This window comes from the organism of the source record quoted next, unplaced genomic scaffold, assembly GCF_019419815.1.
Source record: "Pyrus x bretschneideri cultivar Hongxiangsu unplaced genomic scaffold, Pyrus_bretschneideri_v1 Contig20, whole genome shotgun sequence".
Taxonomy (NCBI): Eukaryota; Viridiplantae; Streptophyta; class Magnoliopsida; order Rosales; family Rosaceae; genus Pyrus; species Pyrus x bretschneideri.
Window position 1 is genome coordinate 4758013 of NW_025999502.1, and position 20416 is coordinate 4778428.

At 35.5% G+C, this 20416-nt stretch overlaps 2 protein-coding genes and 1 long non-coding RNA gene across 3 annotated transcripts; all 3 read right to left on the reverse strand.

Moving 5' to 3' along the window:
- Positions 1-913: 913 nt before the first annotated feature.
- On the reverse strand, positions 914-6434 carry LOC125477166 (1-aminocyclopropane-1-carboxylate synthase 1-like). The gene is made up of 4 exons (XM_048584123.1): positions 6087-6434; positions 5425-5555; positions 2911-3042; positions 914-2358 (listed from the first exon to the last, which is right to left on the reverse strand). Exons 1-4 carry the CDS (start codon positions 6255-6257, stop codon positions 2355-2357), a joined length of 438 nt encoding a protein of 145 aa, XP_048440080.1. The 5' UTR covers positions 6258-6434; the 3' UTR covers positions 914-2354.
- An 8839-nt stretch (positions 6435-15273) lies between these two features.
- LOC125477162 lies at positions 15274-16118 on the reverse strand. The gene is made up of 2 exons (XR_007258335.1): positions 15753-16118; positions 15274-15602 (listed from the first exon to the last, which is right to left on the reverse strand). It is a non-coding gene; the product is annotated as an uncharacterized LOC125477162 (long non-coding RNA).
- Positions 16119-18868: 2750 nt separating this feature from the next.
- On the reverse strand, positions 18869-19916 carry LOC125477156 (ethylene-responsive transcription factor ERF003-like). Its single transcript, XM_048584108.1, has 2 exons — positions 19728-19916; positions 18869-19513 (listed from the first exon to the last, which is right to left on the reverse strand). Exons 1-2 carry the CDS (start codon positions 19808-19810, stop codon positions 19009-19011), a joined length of 588 nt encoding a protein of 195 aa, XP_048440065.1. The 5' UTR covers positions 19811-19916; the 3' UTR covers positions 18869-19008.
- Between the last annotated feature and the right edge of the window lie 500 nt (positions 19917-20416).

Here is a 20416-nt window from a genome sequence, read left to right on the forward strand (position 1 = left end):
ACAGAGGGAAAAGGTGGAAGAAAGGAATAAAAGGGAGAAATTGGAACACCATATACCGAGTCCCCCTCAAAATGAGTTGAAACATAACTTTCTTCTCAATTCTATCTAAAAACTTTATCGTTCAATACCTAACTCCTTATTTCCAACTTCCGATCTGGACAAGAGAAAGACAACTACTAGGCAAAATACCTATTTTTCCTCATTACTAGTGCTAGATTGAGCGTAGTTTTGTTTTGCTTCGCCTATTGAGAGACCAATAAAAAGCATCTTTCATGGGTCAAACGAACAAAAAAGGAACTCTCTTTACCATTCCTAGTGACTAACTCTTGAAATCGTACAAAGGCTAGGGAAGATGTTGGTCTAGAAGTTTCACCTACGACATGTTCTATCCATTCTAGTGCACCTACGACTGTGTTGATTGAAGCTTTCAAACTCCTAGTGAGTGGAGAAGGAAGACATGAGCTATTTTTAATATATTTATGGTGCTGGCTGATTATATTACTTGTATTATCTAATTAATCATGTATTTTTTAGTTCTCTAGAATATTTTCTTATATATGTCTTTTCACATTTCTCACTTGAAGTTGTAAGCCTATAAATATGTATTTGGAAGGTAAAAAGGGAGATAACAGTTGTTTGAATTATCATATAGAAATTTGAGTTGTAAACTCATTGGTAAGTGCCTTACTCTTGTTTCAGAGTTTGTTGATTTGTACGTTCTTCTAGTTGTCTAGGCTGGTAGTAGAAGTGAAGTTCATAGGATTTTCAAGTCTTAAGAATTATAGATTTGTTGACTAACTTGATTGTCGTAGTAGGAACTCGAACTGACATCGTTATCTTTAATATAGCATTACTCTTGGATCAAGTTGATGCTCTGATACCAACTGATGTAGGAAGGCAACGTGGTGGGAAATAAAAATGAAAAGATATGATAGATAAGTAGTGTCCACTATCTTCTTGTGCCAGGAGAGACCTAAAAGCCCTAAGAGATTCACTTCTAGTAACAACCTATGACGTATATACAACTAAAGAACAAAGTAACAAACTCTTAAACAAGAAAAAGACACTTAAAAACGAGTTTACAACTCAAATTTCAAAGTGAAAATTCAAATAATTTCTACCTTCTTTTCTTCCTTATAAATATATATTTATAGACTTACAACTTCAAGTGAGAAATATGAAAAGACATACGAAATAAAGGCTCATAAGAAAATATTCTTGAAAACTAAAAGTAGATAACTAATTAGATAATGCTAGCCAAACTCATAGTGTTTCGGTGAAGCTTCATTCCTAGAAACTTAAACACCACATCCAGCCAAAAATAAAATGAAAACAAAAGCAAATACCTAATTAACCGGAAAATGAAAAACAACTTTCTAGATGGATTTAGAAAACCAGCAAATGACATGTTTTGTATACACGTCAATATTGTATTTCATTATAAACAAATGAAGTCGAAATTAAGCTCTAATTTAAATAAATGATATCATTTCAACCGTCTTATATTGTGTGTATAATATCATGCAATATATCAAATTATAAAAATAAAAATAAAAAAAAAACTATTAATTTGATCGTCACACCACCAACTATAAGAACCACCAAGTGGTACACTGCCGGTATGAAAAGACATACGAAATAAAGGCTTATAAGTTATAAGAAAATATTCTAGAAAACTAAAGGTACATAACTAATTAGATAATGCTAGCCAAACTCATAGTGTTTCGGGGAAGGTTCATTCCTAGAAACATAAACACCACATCCAGCCAAAAATAAAATGAAAACAAAAGCAAATACCTAATTAACAGGAAAATGAAAAACAACTTTCTAGATGGATTTAAAAAACTACCAAATGATGTGTTTGTTTACACGTCAGTATTATATTTTATTATAAACAAATAAAGTCGAGATTGAGCTCTTATATTGCGTGATAATATCATACAATATATCAATTATAAGAAAACTAATAGTTTGACCATCACACCACCAACTATAAGAAGTTAAGAACCACCAAGAGGTACGCTGCCGGTGTACACCTGGTTGTGCAGGTTTTTACATGGAAGCGATTACGACCCATTTACCAAAACTACCACAATTAAATCTGTTACTTCCGTTCTTAGGGGTCAGTTTTTCCACATTTGAAAGATGGACTTTTCCCTCAAATTTGCTTCCTGTGCTGCTTGCCAATCAATCTTCCACGCCTATAAATTCCACAACTGCCTTACCCTTTGCTTCATCTTCATTGCTTGAAAAAGCAATCACTATTGTCGTTCCAGACTTCCAATAATAGTATTATCATTCCCCCTCCAGCCATATAGCTTGTGTGTTTGTTCTTTGGAACCAAGAAAATGGCCTCATCTGCAAGTGAATATCGCTTAGTGTTATCCAAGATTGCAACCAATGAAAAGCATGGTGAGAACTCTCCGTACTACGACAGATGGAAAGCGTACGATCAAAACTTTTCACCCCCCAGCAGAATCCTCTACAGATCATTTTTGTAAGGATTCTAGGAATCCATCAATCGTATTCGTTCATCATATATCGTACGTAGTTTTTATCAAATACTGTTTATGTTCATTTTTTAATAAAAATATTTAAAATAATTTCTGATCTCATGATGTACGATTAACAGATACGATTCATGAATCTCTGGAATCCTCACAAAGAGAATTCGGTGAAAAACCGAACTCCTTTTCATCCAACTGAAAGCTTTGATCATAATAAAGTCATCGAATCCATCAAATCCATTAGGCACAACCCTTGACAAAGACACACTTGAAAGCCTTGTCACTTTCATAAGCCACAGTGCATGTTCATTTGGCTTATGAATGTGACAAGGCTTTCAAGTGTGTCTTTGTCAAGGGTTGTGCCTAATGGATTTGATGCTTTTGTTATGATCAAGCCCCTCACATTGTTGTTGTTTTTTGGGCATTTTCATAAGCTGCTTCCGGTGCTTCTTTGGTTATTTTGAAATTCTTGGAGCTATCACAATCGAGGGGGACAATTTGGACTCCAGTTCTCCATCCGAGGTCTCGGTAAAATCTGCAGTTAGATATATGAAATCTTAATTAATTTACGAGTAAAATTAGTTAAGCTTCTAATTTAGCTTGGTGACTTGTAATTAGCAATTTCTTCATGCTTGTACATATCGATATAAGAAAATGAGAGGTACACTGAGCATATCAAGTTTGGTGAGAAATATATGAGAACGGAAATTGAAGCTAATTGGGAAATTTAACATTATGGTATAAAGATAAAGACGTTAAACAATTATGGGAAGGAAATTGACGAAGTTGAAGTTTTGCCTAAACATCCAGCTGTAAACAACAGAGACTAATCTGATTTAAATTATCATCCAATGTGAATATGGATGGTTGAGTATGATGCGTATGGCTTTGATCTTATAGTAAATTTCTAACTGTGGAGTCAAAATGTCTTAACTAGTTCTTAAATCCACATTAATAATATTGCAAGTTTGATAAAATAACCACGAGCTCGTGGTCCAATGGTAAATGACGGATTGTGAGGCTTCATTCAAATTAAAAAATAGAGGTCTTGGGTTCAAAACCCGCTGATTGGAAGCTAAACTTGTGGTCAGGGAAGACTAAAATGTCTATGTGAGCAAACCTGTGGCCAGAAAAGACTATAATATCTATGTGAGTCTTCCCATCCTCCAGAAGGGATGAATAACTGTGGCTTACCACCAGTTGTTCCTCTTTAAAAAAAATATCATACCAATTAAAATACGTGATCATTAGAATTAAGTATAGAATGATGAGTAAGATTAGGCGAGATTCAGAATTTTTGGACCTTCCCACATACATACATACATACATACATATATATATATATATATATATTAAAAAAATAAAAATAAAAAGCTTGTGATCGTCCACCTAACTTATTGAACTAAAATCCTTATTTATATTTCATTATGACCCTAAACACACATAGGTGCGTACCAGATATGAAAATTCCAACTCTCTATGTTGGACCAAATCTGGTGACCTTCATAAAAGCCCAAATATGTGTTAAATTTAAGGATTTCAAAACCTTCTGGACAAGCCCATGACTTGGACACCACAAGTTTCTTTCTACCAAAAATTCTTAAACCTACTGCTAGATTGTGTGTACAAATTAAAGAACACCTAGTCAACCAAACGAATGAGGAAAAAAAGGGTAAAATATAAAAAACTACCTTAACTATTGATTTATTGACAATGTCATACCTCATCTTTAGAATTTGATCCAATGTTATACCTTCCGTTACTTGGTTGTTTACTTTTCAGTTAAATACTAATGTGGCTTGATTAGAAACTCAATTTCTATTAAAATATTATTAACAACTTAAAAAAAATATTAAATATTAAAATAATAAAAATAAATAAAAACAACCCTCAGTTCGTCCCTCCCCCTCCACCCCTTCCTCTCTCCTCTCCCCTCTCCCTCTCCCCTCTCCCCCATCTTCATCTTCTTTCCCCAACCTTCAACCCCCAAAAAAAAAATTTCCAATTTGTCTTACCCTCGCACCCACCCTCAGTTTGTCTTCCCCCTCCCCACCAACCCCCCCCCCTCTCTTCTCCCTCCTGCAACCCAGAAAAAAAAAAAAAAAAAAAAAAAAAAAAAAAAAACAAGATCCCGTCGACGAGAAGATGGGTGCGTGGAGAAGATAAGGGATGGGTGCGGAAGAGGATGTGGAGAATGGATGAGGGTGGTGGATTTAGGGTTGGCAGGGGGTTGGGGTTTTTTTTTCGGGGAGGAAGGACGAACTGGGTTCACTTTGAATTTTTTTTTTTTTTTTTCTTCTTCTTCTTCTTCCGGCTAGAGGGTTAATGGGTTTTCAAAAAAAAATTTAATACTTTTCTTTATTATTTTAAAAATATTTAATCATTTTTTTTAGTTTTTAATAATATTTTAATGAAAAATGGGTCCCGAATCAACACGTCAGCATTTAACTAAAAAGTAAACAGGCAAGTAACGGAAGGTATAACATTGTACCAAATTCTAAAGATAAAGTATGACGTTGTCAATGTTAAAAGATGATGTACGAAAGTGTCGTGACACAATAGTTGAGGTAGTTTTTTGTATTTTACTCGAAAAAAAAAATAATGGCTATGAAGGCTTTTGAGGAGTTAAGCACTCAACTATTCAGCACGGAATATAATTATCAAAGTACCTACGTAAACTAAAACAATTTTCGCACAATATTTGAAATCCCCGGGGTCGGCTAAACAGAACATGACCAGCTCGTTTGCTCCGGTGGCTTCGCCTCGGTGAGAATCAGATATGACTCAACCACCTCATGCTTTCGACATGAAAGTAGCAATGCCTTAAAATTAATTAATATCATGCAAGTATAAAGCGCCAATTACTAAATAAATGATTTCCGTGGACCATGCCATGCATGCATATGTGTGTATGTACCTGTCTGAACTTTGGGAAGCCATGGTAGTCTTGAAAATTGGCCACGTTTCTGAACTTCTCAACTCCTTCAGCAGTGCAAATAAGGCTTTGGGATATTTCTTAATCCACTCTTCAACCAAATCAAAGGGAAGCTGGAAACAAATGAAAGTTAAACCATGCATTTTGGTAGATTAGTTACTTCTTAACTATAATGTAATAACTTATGCATTTTGTGTTTGGTAGAAAAATAAGGGATTCCTCATGAATAAGGAAAAGAGACTTGTGAGGATGTGAAGGTAAAACAATCTCACCACAGTAAAAGAAGAAACTTTGTAAGGACTTATAAGAGGTTGGATTACTCTCCATATTGCCAATTGATTTTATAGTAAAACTTCAACTTTCTTTATGATATCGGAACAGTATTAGAACAGATTGTTTCATAAGTAAAGCCCAACAACCACACATGAGGGAGCAAGTTGAGAGTGAATCCTAAAGAATAAACTTTGCATGTGCTTATGAACTACTCTCACCGTTACTAATTGATTTTATGATGGAACCTCTAAGTGAATATTTTTAGTGGGACTCCAAGGCAAGAGTTTGAATCCCCCACCCCGGCCCTTTGACCTCCTTATAACTGAAAAAACTAAACGTGAAGAAGAAAAACAACGGAGCACAGTGCAAACCTGAGTTTCTGCAAAGCCCATCTGGATTACACCCTCAGGATTTTCAGTTAGGTGGTAAGGGTTTTGATCGTACACTTTCCATCCGTCGAAGTACGGAGAGTTCTCACCATGTTTTCCATTGGTTGCAATCTTGGATAACACTAAGCGATTTTCACTTGCAGATGAGGCCATTTTCTTAGTCCAAAGAACAAACACACAAGCTACAAAGCTTGTGGGGAAATGATAATACTATTACTGGAAGTCTGGAACAACAATAGTGATTGTTTTTTCAAGCAATGAAGTGTGAAGCAAAGGGTAAAGCAGTTGTGGAATTTATAGGCACTGGAAGATTGACTGGCAAGCAGCACAGGAAGCAAAATTTGAGGGAAGGTCAATCTCGAAATTCAAATGTGGAAAAACCGACCCCTAAGATGTACTCCAACCTTGAAGTAAAACTTAAATTTTAGGTTCTAAACTTATTCTAACTTGCTCTAACCTTTAGGATAAATATGAGTTAAAACTCAAAACTCATTTATGTGCCAAATTTAGCCCAAGATTCCCTTTGGTTGGTAGGGCTAGTCCAACATATATGTATATTTTTTTTAGTTTTATATTTATAAATTCATTAAATTCAACGAGAAAAAAAAAATCAACGTTCCAAATTTAAATCCAATGGCTCAAGTAATTAAAAAAAATTCTTTATGTGTTTCATATTCTTTCATAGTGTCGGTTAGTTATTTTTCAATATTTGTCGAAATCTAAATATTTTTAGGTTAAAATGTTTATAAAATTAAATTATGATAGTCAACATAATTTTTTTCTTTTAAAAATGTTACTTTAAGAAGAAGAAAAAAATAGCCTAAATTCATCCTTTAATGATTTGTGGTTGAAATTTTAACCCAGAAAAATTTGAATAAAAATATTATTTCTAGATTAATACTTAAATTTTATAAGTTATAAATTTTAAATTTTAACTTAAAAGTTGAAGATAGTTTAAGAACGGAAGTAACAAAATTTGTTAGTGTTGGTCAATATGTCGTAATTGCTTGCGTGTTGTACATGATACCGAACCATCAAGCATGTAAGAAACTGCACAACCACGTGTACACCGGCAAACATTCTTTATAATAGGCGGTGTGGCGGCAGACTACCTCTTGGTGGTTCTCGAAGTACATCACTTTTTCACGAACCATCCTTTATAATAGGCGGTAGGCGGTGTGGCGGCAGAGTACCTCTTGGTGGTTCTCAAAGTACATCACTATTTCAAACAATCTTTATATTAGGCGGTGTGGCGGCCAGCCTAATAATTTTCTTATAATTGATATTTATCACATGTTACACACAATATAAAACGATCGACATAATATTATTTATTCAAATTAGAGTTCAATATCAACTTCATTTGTTTATAGTAAATACGATATTAAGGTGTATACAAACACATCATTTGGTGGTTTTTCAAATCCATATAGGGTTGTTTTTCATTTTCCTGTCAATTAGGTATTTGCTTTTGTGTTATTTTTCCCTGGATGTGTGGTGTTTATGCATCTAGGAATGAAGCTTCCCATCTACGAATGACGCTTCCCTGATTAGCATTTTATTTTGGTTTTAGTAGTCCAAACTGCACTATTTATTACCACAGGTGGAAATCCACGTGTCTAGCAAGTATGTGCAAACTCGCTTCAAGGGAGAAATTTTTCATTATAACCGAAACATGGGTAGTACACCATATGTTTTTATATAGGTGGTAAGAAATTTTATTTGTTAAGTTATTAACTTTTTAACACACATATCCCACAATTTGTATAGTGACACGTGATGTATCATCCCATGTTTCGGTCAGACTGAAAAATCTCTTGCTTTAGGGGCTATTCTTGCAAGCATTTCCCCGTAATCAGCCAGTAATATATTGTTTTACAACACCCTCTTTATTCCAGTATATAAATTTATCTTTCGATAATTTATTGTGCGATATACCAAATGTATGTGTTTATTTCATGTTCTGCATCAATTCCCTTAACGACTCTAGTGAGTGATGCAGGTCTAAAGTCGTCACAAATCATGTGGATCAAATTCGTGACACAAGTCATTTCTTCGTTTGCTGGTGTCAAAGATGGAAGACTCGACAGCAATGGTAGATGAAGCATGGTCATCCAGCTGAATTGCTTGGACTCTGCATATTGCCCTGGAATAAGGTGATAGTGGCACTGCTACTCCGTCTGATCCAGCTCCACCCAAATCTAGTGTGTCCATGACTAGACTCCTAAGATAACTGTATTCGAATCAGCTTTACTCGGCTCTAGAAAATCATGGTCTCACAATTGCCCTTAACTATGCCTTTGAGATGCAACCCATTACCTTAAGGATGGATTGCTATCCAAAAACCATGCATTTCAGAATAAGCTGGAATACGTATCTTTTATTCTTCAATCTTTATGTATGTTTGATCCAACTCTTAGAGTTGAAGTGGAGTCATTTTGGATTCATGACGTGTGCCTTTAAACATCGTGCCCTAAAGCTTGTAATGATGAGACCTTGCACTTGTGGCGTGTACATGACAAACAAGAAATCTCCTCCTATATTATTCATTAATTCCATCTGTCAAATTGACTGATCCCAAAGCGAGTCGGTCCAAATTCGACGGCTAAATGGTTCTGTCAAATGAAGCCTATAATACAGAAATTTTTCAATCACAATCTTCTCGGAACTAGGCACTTAAGACTTATATTTTTTGTCCAGAACTCCCACAGTTCCTTAGCCGTCTTATATGAAGGAGGGTCATCTAAAGCATTCAAAATGTAGTTCCTACATAGAAATTCACTATGAGTCCAAGGTTCCTACATAGAAATTCACTGTGAGTCCAAGCTTCCATGGCCTGCAGAATTTCAGCATTGATATCTCCCTATTCTGCTACTTTAAGGGCTTCAGTTATAATGATATGACTCAACTTCAAAGTTGTCAAGTAAAACAAAATCTTATGTTGCCAACGTTTGAAATCAACTCCCTTGAATTTCTCAGGTTTCTCTATGTGTTGCTTAATGACACAAACATTTGATTGATCCATATTTTTGTCTTAGATTCTTAAAACCAATCAAATACGGATTATATAATATATGTAATAATTAAACCACAATATGAATAATTAATGAAGTTGTAAATAAAATCACAACAAATATCACTGACTTGTTTTCGAAAAGATAGCAATCTCCTAAGACAGAAATACATCCCCACACCAGTGCAATAGTTCGCAGACATCTATCTTGCAGGATATAACTATCTAATCTAAGTTTTTGCACTAGAACTTGAATTCATGGCCAATTGATATGTGTTTCTCAGTGAAAGATTAAAAAGCATGCTTTCATTTAATCCTGCAACCATATATATAATGGCTTAATCCCAACGTTTGCAATTGTTGGATGCAATTACTGTCACGACCAGATCCCAAGATACACTCGAAATCAACGCACGATCGAGGACTGTAGCGGTACAATATAAAATATATAGTCACCAAGACTCATACATATAATATACATCAGAGCATCAACGAAAGTAACGTACAACAAAGAGTGGCAATCCTATTCTCAAGTGCACTGCTCATAATAGCTACACCACCTACAATCTTCTCCTCTAATTGCTACCTGTTACTCTGCAAAATAACCCTACGTCATAAGGACAGACCGGGCAAAGCAAAACCCGGATAAGCTGCAAAGCTCGTGTGAGTGACAATAATATAACATATGTGAAAAAAAATAACATCAAATGATTAAATGTCAAAGTAGTACTACATCCACATATGACATTTCTCTGTATAACGTATCAACCATCAATATCATCACTGTCAATATTATTCCGTCATTCCCTTCAGATTGTGACTCACCACTCGCCTTTCATCATTTTCGAGTAATCACAAGGGTCCAATTGCCACAAATTTCATAATTTAACCACCATACGCCTCATTATTACATATAAGAATGGTTATTCAATTCTGAATCTCACGACATTTATCAAGATAACATTCAGTCATCACACAGCCCGAAGTTGTGTAGGAATGACACACCATCATAAATACATTTATGTGTAGGAATGAGATTGGTATCTTTTCCTCATTGCATCTCTTCGTTACAAGTAGGAATGAGTCACATCTAAATCTGTTATCTTTTAGGCAACACCATCATGTAAACTAATTGGTTCAATCGTCACTTTTTAGCTTGAGTCACACAAGCTTTCAACCTTAACTTTCATATACGTAACAAACAACAGTCTAGGGCTATAGAGAGACACAGTTCGGCCGAATCCTACATTAGGCAACCGATTAGGATGTGGTCCCCCATTGCAGATTGGCCAAGCAAAATCACTCCTAAGAACATCATGTAGGTAGTGACCCCCCATAGTGGATTAACCAAGCAGAGTCATTCCTACGAATACTATAAATAGTGATCACCCATCGCAGATTAACCAAGCATGATCACCCTTAAATATGTATGTATGGCCATACCTAAGCAATAAGGATCGCACATCGCGGATTAACCAAGCACGATCCCAAGGTAGTATGGTCCCCCATTGCGGATTAACCAAGTAGGACCATCCATGTACCACTGCCATATGGTGCAGATTCTGATTAAATCCCACATTACCCCATGTACTGGGTTAACGGTCCTCTACTAGCCTCACATATCACAATCATTTCAAGCATAGCATATATATATATATATATATATATATTTCGATAGCACCATCAAGTAAACATAGTATGGTAGCACACATTTCCATAAAATCATTTGTAAATCCATGTTATATCCACAAAGTATATAACAAGAAATTTCACAGGTGATAACCATATTACATAATATTAATGTCACTCGCCTGAGTTATTTGCACTTCTACATTCACTAACTCCGCCCCCAAGAACCTAATACAACACACAAAATCCCACTTAGGAAACTTAATAAGACCAACACGTAAAACAAGGCCAAGTGCCACCGTAAATCAAAACGCACATCAACCGAGAACGACATATCATCGTGATGAGCCAACTAAGCTCCATCAAGCCTTAAAAACATTCTAAAAATAACAACACACTAAAATAGGGTACATTGACTAAAAAGCCAAATGTCTATCAAAGGTCCTCTAAGGTCAATAAACCTAGGTAATTCAATTCAGAAGATCCACTCATCGGATTCCCGATCCATAAGTTCTTGAAGGTCCAACAACTGATAAATAAGGTGCTCATTGCACAACAATCCAACGGTCGGATTGTTGTCAATTACAAAAATCGTATAACGGTACAATTATCCAAAAACTTGAATAATCGAAACATTGTATCGAATTTCGATGAATGGACTTTGGATATGGGCTCAGGACATCGAGAATGTCTCACTGTCCAAAATCCATGATAACAGATTCTCCCCCACGCGTGGTGGTTTCCGGCGACCGGAAACTCACTTTTCCGACTAACTCTAAATTCTACCAAAATTTACAGGAAGATAGAACTCAACAAGAGGAACAAGTTTTATACCTGCCACAAAGTCCAAAAGTGGACGGAAGAGGATCAATTTTGATGATAAATCCGGCAGGTGCCTAAAGCTTCCCGGCATCGATTCGTCGTCTACGGTGGTCCAACAGGGTCAATTATGGTCAGGATTTACTCCTTGGATGATGGGCTATAAGTTTCAAGTGGTGGAATCGGTCATCAATTTGCCGATTCACCGGAAAAATGAAAAGGGTGGCCTGAGCATTGTTGATTTTCGTCGGTTTTTATGGCCTCGCACCGCCACATACGGTGGTTAATCAAGGTGGTTCTTGGGTGGGTTTTGTAGAGGGACATGAGAGATTCAAGATGGTGGTGGTGGCATCGAAAAATACCGCCGGAGTTGACTGGAATTGGCGTCAGAAGTTCATGGGTCGCGGAGGTCAATTGGGTGGGTTTTCTGGGTTAGTTTCTGGATTTGGGTTCAGTTTCCCGAAATAGAAACTTACCCATTTCTGGGTTTCCACAAATAGTCCTTACTAATTATAGGATGTCCACATGTTTAAAAGGTCTCATTACTTTCAAGACTCGTAACTTCTTCATTTTAACTCGGAATTAAGATATGTTTGCGCCTAGGTGCTAGTGGAATCAAGCTCTACCTAAATAACTCAAGAATTGACCGAAAAGGTCGAGTAAAATTTGAAATGGCAGAAATGCCTTCACTTCACTTTTCTCGAAATCAGAGAATTAACAAACTAACTTCAATTAAATCTCCGTAATATGTCTAAAATAAAATAAAATACTAATTTTAGGGACGGGATATCACAATTACAACCTTTTGAAATCAATCTTATCCTTTCGAAATTGTTACAACTGTTGACTGAAGCAACTTTATCCTTTCAAAAAAGCTGAATCAAAAAACAAAAATGTGAACCCAATACTTAAATCATCTGATGAGCCCCAAAACCCAAAGCCATCCTTGATATATTAATATTAATATATACCCAAGCCCAAATCCAAACTCAAGATCACAAGGTCCATGGGTTGGCTTAATTCATTTTAATTATAAGTAAGGAGCCCTCACTTATATCGGCTTATTGACTTCAGATTTTGGTTGATGTTGGACTTGCCATCCTTCATAATCCCAACTGAGTAAACACAACTAAATTCTCTAATTAATCAAAAATAAAATTATTTAAAAATAATATAAATAAGAAAGTTGAAGTTCGACCATAAAATTAATTAACAATATGATAAGCAATCCAACTCCTTATACACATATGGAAGATTCTTTTACGGAAATGGATTCTCTCTCAACAATAAAACATGAATACAATTGATTACGTGTCAGGACATATCAATCATCACATAAGATGGTATCCAATTGTTGTATTAAAAAGTGAGCATTGTTGCTAATATAGGTTAAAAGCCTATGATTTTGGGAACTTTCATGAAAAGGGCTTGAGCTAAGTTTATTTTAACCAAAAACCATGCTATAACTTTATTTAATGAAAAGACTTAAATTTTAATGAAAAACTCTTAAATTTTAATAAAAATAACAAAATAACTTAAATTTTAATGAAAAAGACATAATTTTAATATTAAAAATTAAAAAAAAAAAAAAAAAAACTAACGCTCGGGACCCACGTGTCCTCACACATATTGTTTATAAAACTTATTACACTGCTTATAAAACTTAACGGTACTACAATATTTATGAACCTTAACGGTACTACAATGTTTATGAACCTTAACAGTACTATACTGTGTATATACGTATATTATTTATTTTACCTTAAGTAGGTACGAGTGAAATCTACATATATCACTTATATATATAATTTATTATACACATGAAAATACACTTTACAAGATTATAGTACTAGACGTGTGTTTGTGTTATCTTGCTTTGTCAAAGGCTAAGTTTGTGAATGGAAGTGACATGTTTTGCAATGCAAGATTAAAGTTAATTCCAAGTATTGTTGAAGGATATTGGATGGTCAAGTGCGCATGATGTTGCAACAAAAGCTTACCTACCGAAAAAGGTTGTATCCTATAATATTTGAGGCAAGCCAATTTCCTAGAGATTGATGTAGATATTGGACCATCATTTGTAGAGAGGAGTATCATTTTTACTAATCATCTTTGATTTTTATCAAAAACTTGATCACTTCAATGACGAGGAGGAAAGGTGGCTTTTTTTTTGGGAAGGGGGGTGGTAATGGTGGGAGGCGGTGGGCCAATGCCTTATATATATATATATATATATATATTATCTAGTTTTTATCATTAAATAAAGTTATTAGGTGATTTTTTTGTTAAAATGCAAAGTTTTGAAGTCATTTTTGTTAGTTTTTCTTATGATTTTAGTATTAAAATTCAAAATGATAAAGGAGAGGGAAGACAATGACGTGAGAACTCCTAGGTAAAATGGAAAATATTGTTCCAATGTGCCATAACATGGCTCATGTGACCGGGCAGCTAAAAGCCTAAAACCATGTGCGTGCATGCTAACAATCATGCATATTGAGACAAATTATTTGGATAAAATGTTTGCTCATGTGAAGGAATTGGGTGAGACAAAGTGAACAAAGAACTACAAGGTAAACAAGTACCAGGTGAGAGAGAGAGAGAGAGAGAGAGAGAGAGAGAGAGCGAGCTAACCCTACATCGTAAAAGGGGTAGCTAAAACCATGTGCATGCTAACATGCATATATATACATCGAGAGTCTATACATTTGAGGATAACATGGTCGTCCATGTGAAGGAATGGGAGTGGAAGGGAATGTAAAGGGGAACATATATTACATGCATGCCCATGCTCACAGAGAGAGAGAGAGAGAGAGAGAGAGAGAGAGAGCGCTTTGTTTGGTTCTACATGTTGTTTTTTAGAAGAAAAAAATGGGGTTGAAAGTGTTTTGGCATGCAATATGGGAAGTTTGGCCACCAACCTGCTGCCCGGCCGCACGCTTGCTTCATTCCCGCAGGTATCCAAATACAATGATAAAGCGAATCCAATTAACTAGAATATATAAGATTGACGCATATCCAATTTATGATTTAAAGGGCTTGGGGATTGTTAATGGCATATGATTGCCTACTTGTGATCAATTTTGACACATTAAATTCCATGTACCATGATTAATCTTGACTGTCTTGATATTGCTTCTTTTTTTTTTTTTTCAAGGAAAGAGAAAAAAAATTAAATACCACATTACAGGGTAATAAGTTGTTTTTGATCATTTTAGGGTAAAAGATGGAATGTTACTTTTGGTATTACAATTATACGATGTCACAAATGTGTACGGGAGAGATTCATATATTACACATCCAATTTTTTTGTTTTCTGTCACAAAAACCGAACGTAAAGATGATCACAAGTTTCTGAATACATGATCTATATTTGACTCCTATTACATGTTATTACAATATGCCGAATTCTGTAAAAGTTGAAAATAAAATGATCACAAGAAAGGTTGCGGGGGACAAAATCAATTCCAGAGAGATAAACATTAAACAATACGATTACTGCGTGGGGTGAAATCCCACACTAATCTTGTAATTAACCATCCTTGTTTTCTTCTGTCTTTTTCCAAACTTGTTTTCCCTGATTCAAATTTTATGCGTTTTTTTCTTTGCTATTATGTTTTTTCCTCAATATAATAATATTATATCATATTAAAGCAATGGATGACTACTTTTGTTGGGAGAGTTAAGTCCAATCACTTCATAAACGAATAGTTGTTTTTGACTTGAAAGGATCTTTCAAGTAAATTTATTATTATTTTTTTTTTTTGGTCTAAAAAAATTGCATTAATCCGATAGAAATTTACAGGCCAACAGGAAAGCAAAATAAATCAAATACATTGGATGGAAACAGATACATAAAACCCAACTCAATAAAATGAACTAAAACAGAAGCCCAAATCTCTAATTTCCGACTGCAGAAAGTAGCGTCCGCCGCTGTCACTGCCACAAAAGCCTTGCCAGCAGATACCGAAGCAGCAACACTAGAGAAAATAACCGAGTGGTGAAAACGAACAAGACATCGCAGCACAAAAGTGCCAAACCTGCAACAAGAAGCACAGCACATCCAGATTTCTTCACTAAAGACGCAGAACCAAAATATAGTCACCATATCCAAATCTCATTCACAAATCCCTGCAAATATATACAAACACAATAACACATGGATAAAAGGTGAGGCGTATGTAAAATACCTTTACTTTGGCCAAAGCTGCAGTACACTTGGCCTCAGGGGAAATCTAGCATGCCGTTTTGGGGGTACAGCGAGGGAGGGAAATAAATTTGGCAAACATATTTGGTGCGGAGTCTGCATATCAGAGCAAAGGATGGGGTATGGATGGTTTATGGGGAAGGGATTAGGATCCTCGCCAAATCCCCTTCCTGGAGATCTGACGAGAATCCAAATTCTTGGGGAAGGAAAGCAGAGGAGGGGGGGGAGATAAAGTTTTGGGTTTGGAAAAGAACGGCCAAATGAGAGGAACAATTTATAACATGCATTTGTATTGACAAAGATTTTTGACAAGAAAATAAATACAGGCGCAATACTGTATATGTTTGATGGAACTGCATGACTATGACATAAATAAATATAAAAACAGAGTGACATGTGACCCCTATTTGTTGGAAACTACATGATCTTGTTTTTTTGTCAAAGTGCAAGTCCTTGTTTGTTTAGCATAGAAGAGATCCACAAGCACAAACCAAAAGTAACGGACGAAGTGCATCTCGATCTTGACTAGTAGGTAATTATCGTCGGTAGAACTTTTCTAATTTTCTTTACTCCGCAGAGATCATTATACCTACCTTCAAAATATGAAGCTGTAATCTCTTTTTGACGATATATTAACGATTATACGAGAACAATGTTAGGGAGAATACATTTTTAAATCATATTGATGTACAATCTCATATGATAAATAATGCATACAACCAACACTTAATCAAATAGATTTATTAATTGACGTGACATGTATACATTACTCATCACATGAGATAATACATCAATGTGGTGCAAAAAATACAATCTTCTTAACATTCTTCGATTAGACAATTGCAAAACTTAATTGCAATAATAACAATTTCCAATGGATGCTTTATCAATAATATATGTTTTGCCTTTTGAGGTGAAATTGATTACGGTTAGTCTGTTTTTAATTATCTTTTAATTTATTTTATTAAAAAAATAAAAAATAATAGTAAGGGTGTGCAAAATGAGAAAAATATATGTTGAAATCGCTTTTTGACAACATATTAAGCTGTTAATCATTAACACACGAAAGCCAAATTTTTCAATCTTTTGAATCGAATTGTTACCACTACATATATATGTCTAAATTAATTAAACGTGTATGAAACCGGCCAAAGGTGTGTTAATCTTTTTTTTTTTTTTTTTTTTTTTGCACAATTATGATATCAATTGCGATTCACTTAATAGTTAGATAAAACGAGTGAACGTAATGCTCGTGTTGTAACACACTTAGACTTGTTAATTATAAAGCTTAAAATCAAAATTCACAGGCACTACAACTTATAATTTTTGAGGAAAGATAACACTACTTAACGGTATTACGTGTCAACACAGAAAAGTGGATTGTAAGTGTTTTTCTCCCCTTCTTTTTCTGTTGGTCAAAAGTGAGGCTTTTAGCTATTGGAATCCGTGGATCTAAGCTGGAAGGATAACAAAGCTGTCTAATGTGTATATCAGCTCAGAAAAGCAGGTGAGAAAACAATGGGAACGTCTATGCAGAGGGAGGAAAGCAGTCATATATTTATGGCTCCAAGTCTGCAACAATTTGTTCATATTTTGGCAGCATCTGGTCATTGCGCGTTGCTCGGAGAGATACCTATATACAAATAACATTGACTCGAAAATTGGACACTAACATTATTTCACTGTGTTGCCACTATTGCCACAACTATTGACTGAATGCTTGTCCGCTTCATACATATAATGGAACGACAACCCTTCGTGGAAAATATTTCGTATTACCATCAACCAATTTTGGTTCAACCATGACATCCAACTCAAATCGAATCCATGCAGAACTAAATGTCAAGGCGACGGCATCCCAAATTTATCACCTGCTGCATTGTATTGTTGGAAATGTAAATTTTTAGGTCGATTGGACTATACATTAATTGAATTTCCAAACTTCATGTGCTGCTTTTTTGTTGGATTATGGATGGGCAATATTTTATTAAAGATTTCTACAGTCCAGAGCAATCTATTCTTTTGTGATTCATGTTGAAGCTCAAGATATGAAATATCAGCGGGTACAAAACAAAAGGTTTTGAAAATGTCTTATCCACTAGATACTGAACACAGTTCTGTACACATAATACTCTTTCGCTCACAGTTTATATCAAGTATTTTGTTTTCCCCTCCTTGCCTTTTCGTGTTGTCCTGATCAAGGCATTCCATGTTCTCTCACATTTTGTCCATTAAAAGAGATTTAAAGTTAGATTCCACTCAAACAGTACTCATATCTAAGCTATTTTTAATCAACATCTATCTATTATTCGTATGATTTGAATTCAAAGTCTCCTCTAACATGATGAAAATTAAATACTCATAGAATAAATAATCAGTGAGTTTGTACTTTAATTTTTACAATTTTGGTTTTCAAATTTGATCAAAATACCAAGCTGAAATGAGACCAATACTATATGTTGAAAAATGCAGTGCCACGTTGGAGAATCACAAATTTTATTGAAAAGTTCCACTTCTAATTGCGTTGAGGCCTTATGATAAAAATCACAATTGTCTTGTTGTGCAGGTGATTAAGTTGGGATAGTATTAGTGTGATTAATAGTCGGTCGTTAGCCCGCTAAAATCTTCACATGGTGTCGGAGCAGGTTTACTCCAACTTGATCTGATCTGACAACCATTCCAATTGTGAACAAGACCCTATCGTAACGATGAACAAAACTCTGACTCGACTACGAATCTTTCATTTATTGGGAAAAAAAGGGTGCTGATGTGAAATTGGTTTACATGTGGCACACTAAAGATGTGGTCTCATGTGAGGGAGAGTGTTGAAAAATGTAATCCAACATCACAAAACTTGACATAATAAACTAGAACTTATATTAAGTAGTTTCACCCCTAATTGCACTGAGGCATGAAGCGTTTTGAGCCTCACTTTGAGATTATGACACTATCACCCCACATTAAAGATATTAAAAAAAACATTAACTAAAATTTCTCCTAAGACTGTGTACTATATATCTTACATATATTGTCGTTCTTTTTCCTCATATAAGTTTTGGATATATTTATTAGTCAATAACCTATTCATTTAAACTCATCTAACTAAATAACCATTCATTTAAACTCATCTAACTAATTTTATTACACATAAGGCTATATAAGCTAATATAAAAAATTTTGCATTTCCACATACAAGATGCTAAAATGCTAGCTCTAGCTGCAATTGAGTTCATCGTTGCCTATGCAGAAACACCAGGACAAATCTCAATGTAGCCGTAATCAAGAAGCTCCTCAATCATCTGCTCAATATGATCATCCTGAAGAGGCTTAATAAACTCCTGCTGCTGATGATGATGATCATGAGGAACCCCCTGCAGATCACCACCAACCCAGTTCCCATGATCTACCCATTGTTCTGCTCCGCTATAATCCCTGACCTTCTCGCCCCCTTTTCCGGTAATCCAGGTGGTAGAAGGGAGCGGCATGTGTACTTGTTCTTGGGGCTCCTCCTTTGGCACTGCAGGTTTGGTAGTTTTGGCCATTTGGAGAGAGGCCATGTTGCATTTGTGCAGCTTTGCCATCAAAGCTGCTGAGAGAAGCGTGGATGAATGCAACATGGGCTCGTTAGGATTGTATGGTAAATTTGTGCGCGCTTTTAGGCCACACATGAGCCTTGCTGCTTCATCGTATGCTCGTGCAGCGTCCTCCGCAGTTTCGAATGTGCCTAGCCAAATTCGTGTCTTCCTGAAAAAACAACGAAACGCTTTTCTAGTTCAGAATTAATCAAAGAAATATGCATAAAAAAATTTCAATTAAAACAATTATCATTAACCATTAGGATAAAAAGCAAGCTTTATTTAGTTAAAGCATGATATGAAGATATTTCATTGAATACTGAAGGAATATGACACAAACGTTTGTAAAGGATTTAAAAGAAACGGTTCGGAGAGGGAATTACAGTAGAGGGTGGCGAATCTCGGAGACCCAAGAGCCCCAATGCCTCTGTCGGACGCCTCGATACCGCTGCTGGGATCTAGCCATGGTGGTGGTGGTGGTTGTTGTGCAAAGAGAAGAGTTTCGAAAGTCTGACGGGGCCCAATATGGTGTACTTTGTGTGAGTAGCAGAAGAGGAGGTGACTAGTAGGAAGGCAAAGGGGATTTATATAGGCGTTCTTTCTTGCGGCCCTTGTGACCAATGGGGCCCTCTGGTTAAGGCTTTTCGCCCTTCTCTTTTATGTTCTTTTCCTTTTTTGTTTAGCTTTATCATTGCAAGGTTATAATTTTTCAACCAAACAATGATTCTGTATCCTACTTTATTAATTATGCTAGTAATAAGGGTGTGGGTTTTTGTTGATTGGTAAGAATTGTCATGTGATGAAAGAGATGTTAACTTGTCAAAGCTAGCAGGCTAAGTCCTTTACACACTTAGCGTTTCTTAGCACTCAAACTAATTGGGCGCTTTCTGGCGTTTTCTGGTGTGTGTCCGCGCGCTAGGACCGTAGCCTTGTGTTCATATATGCTTAACCTTAGTGAATAGGATTCTTTTAGCTAATGTGATTGATCTACCAAGTCCAATTCCGAATAGGATAGTATTAGAGCCCTTAATTCCTAATCTGATATTAGCCTTTCTTAGGATCCAAGCAAGAG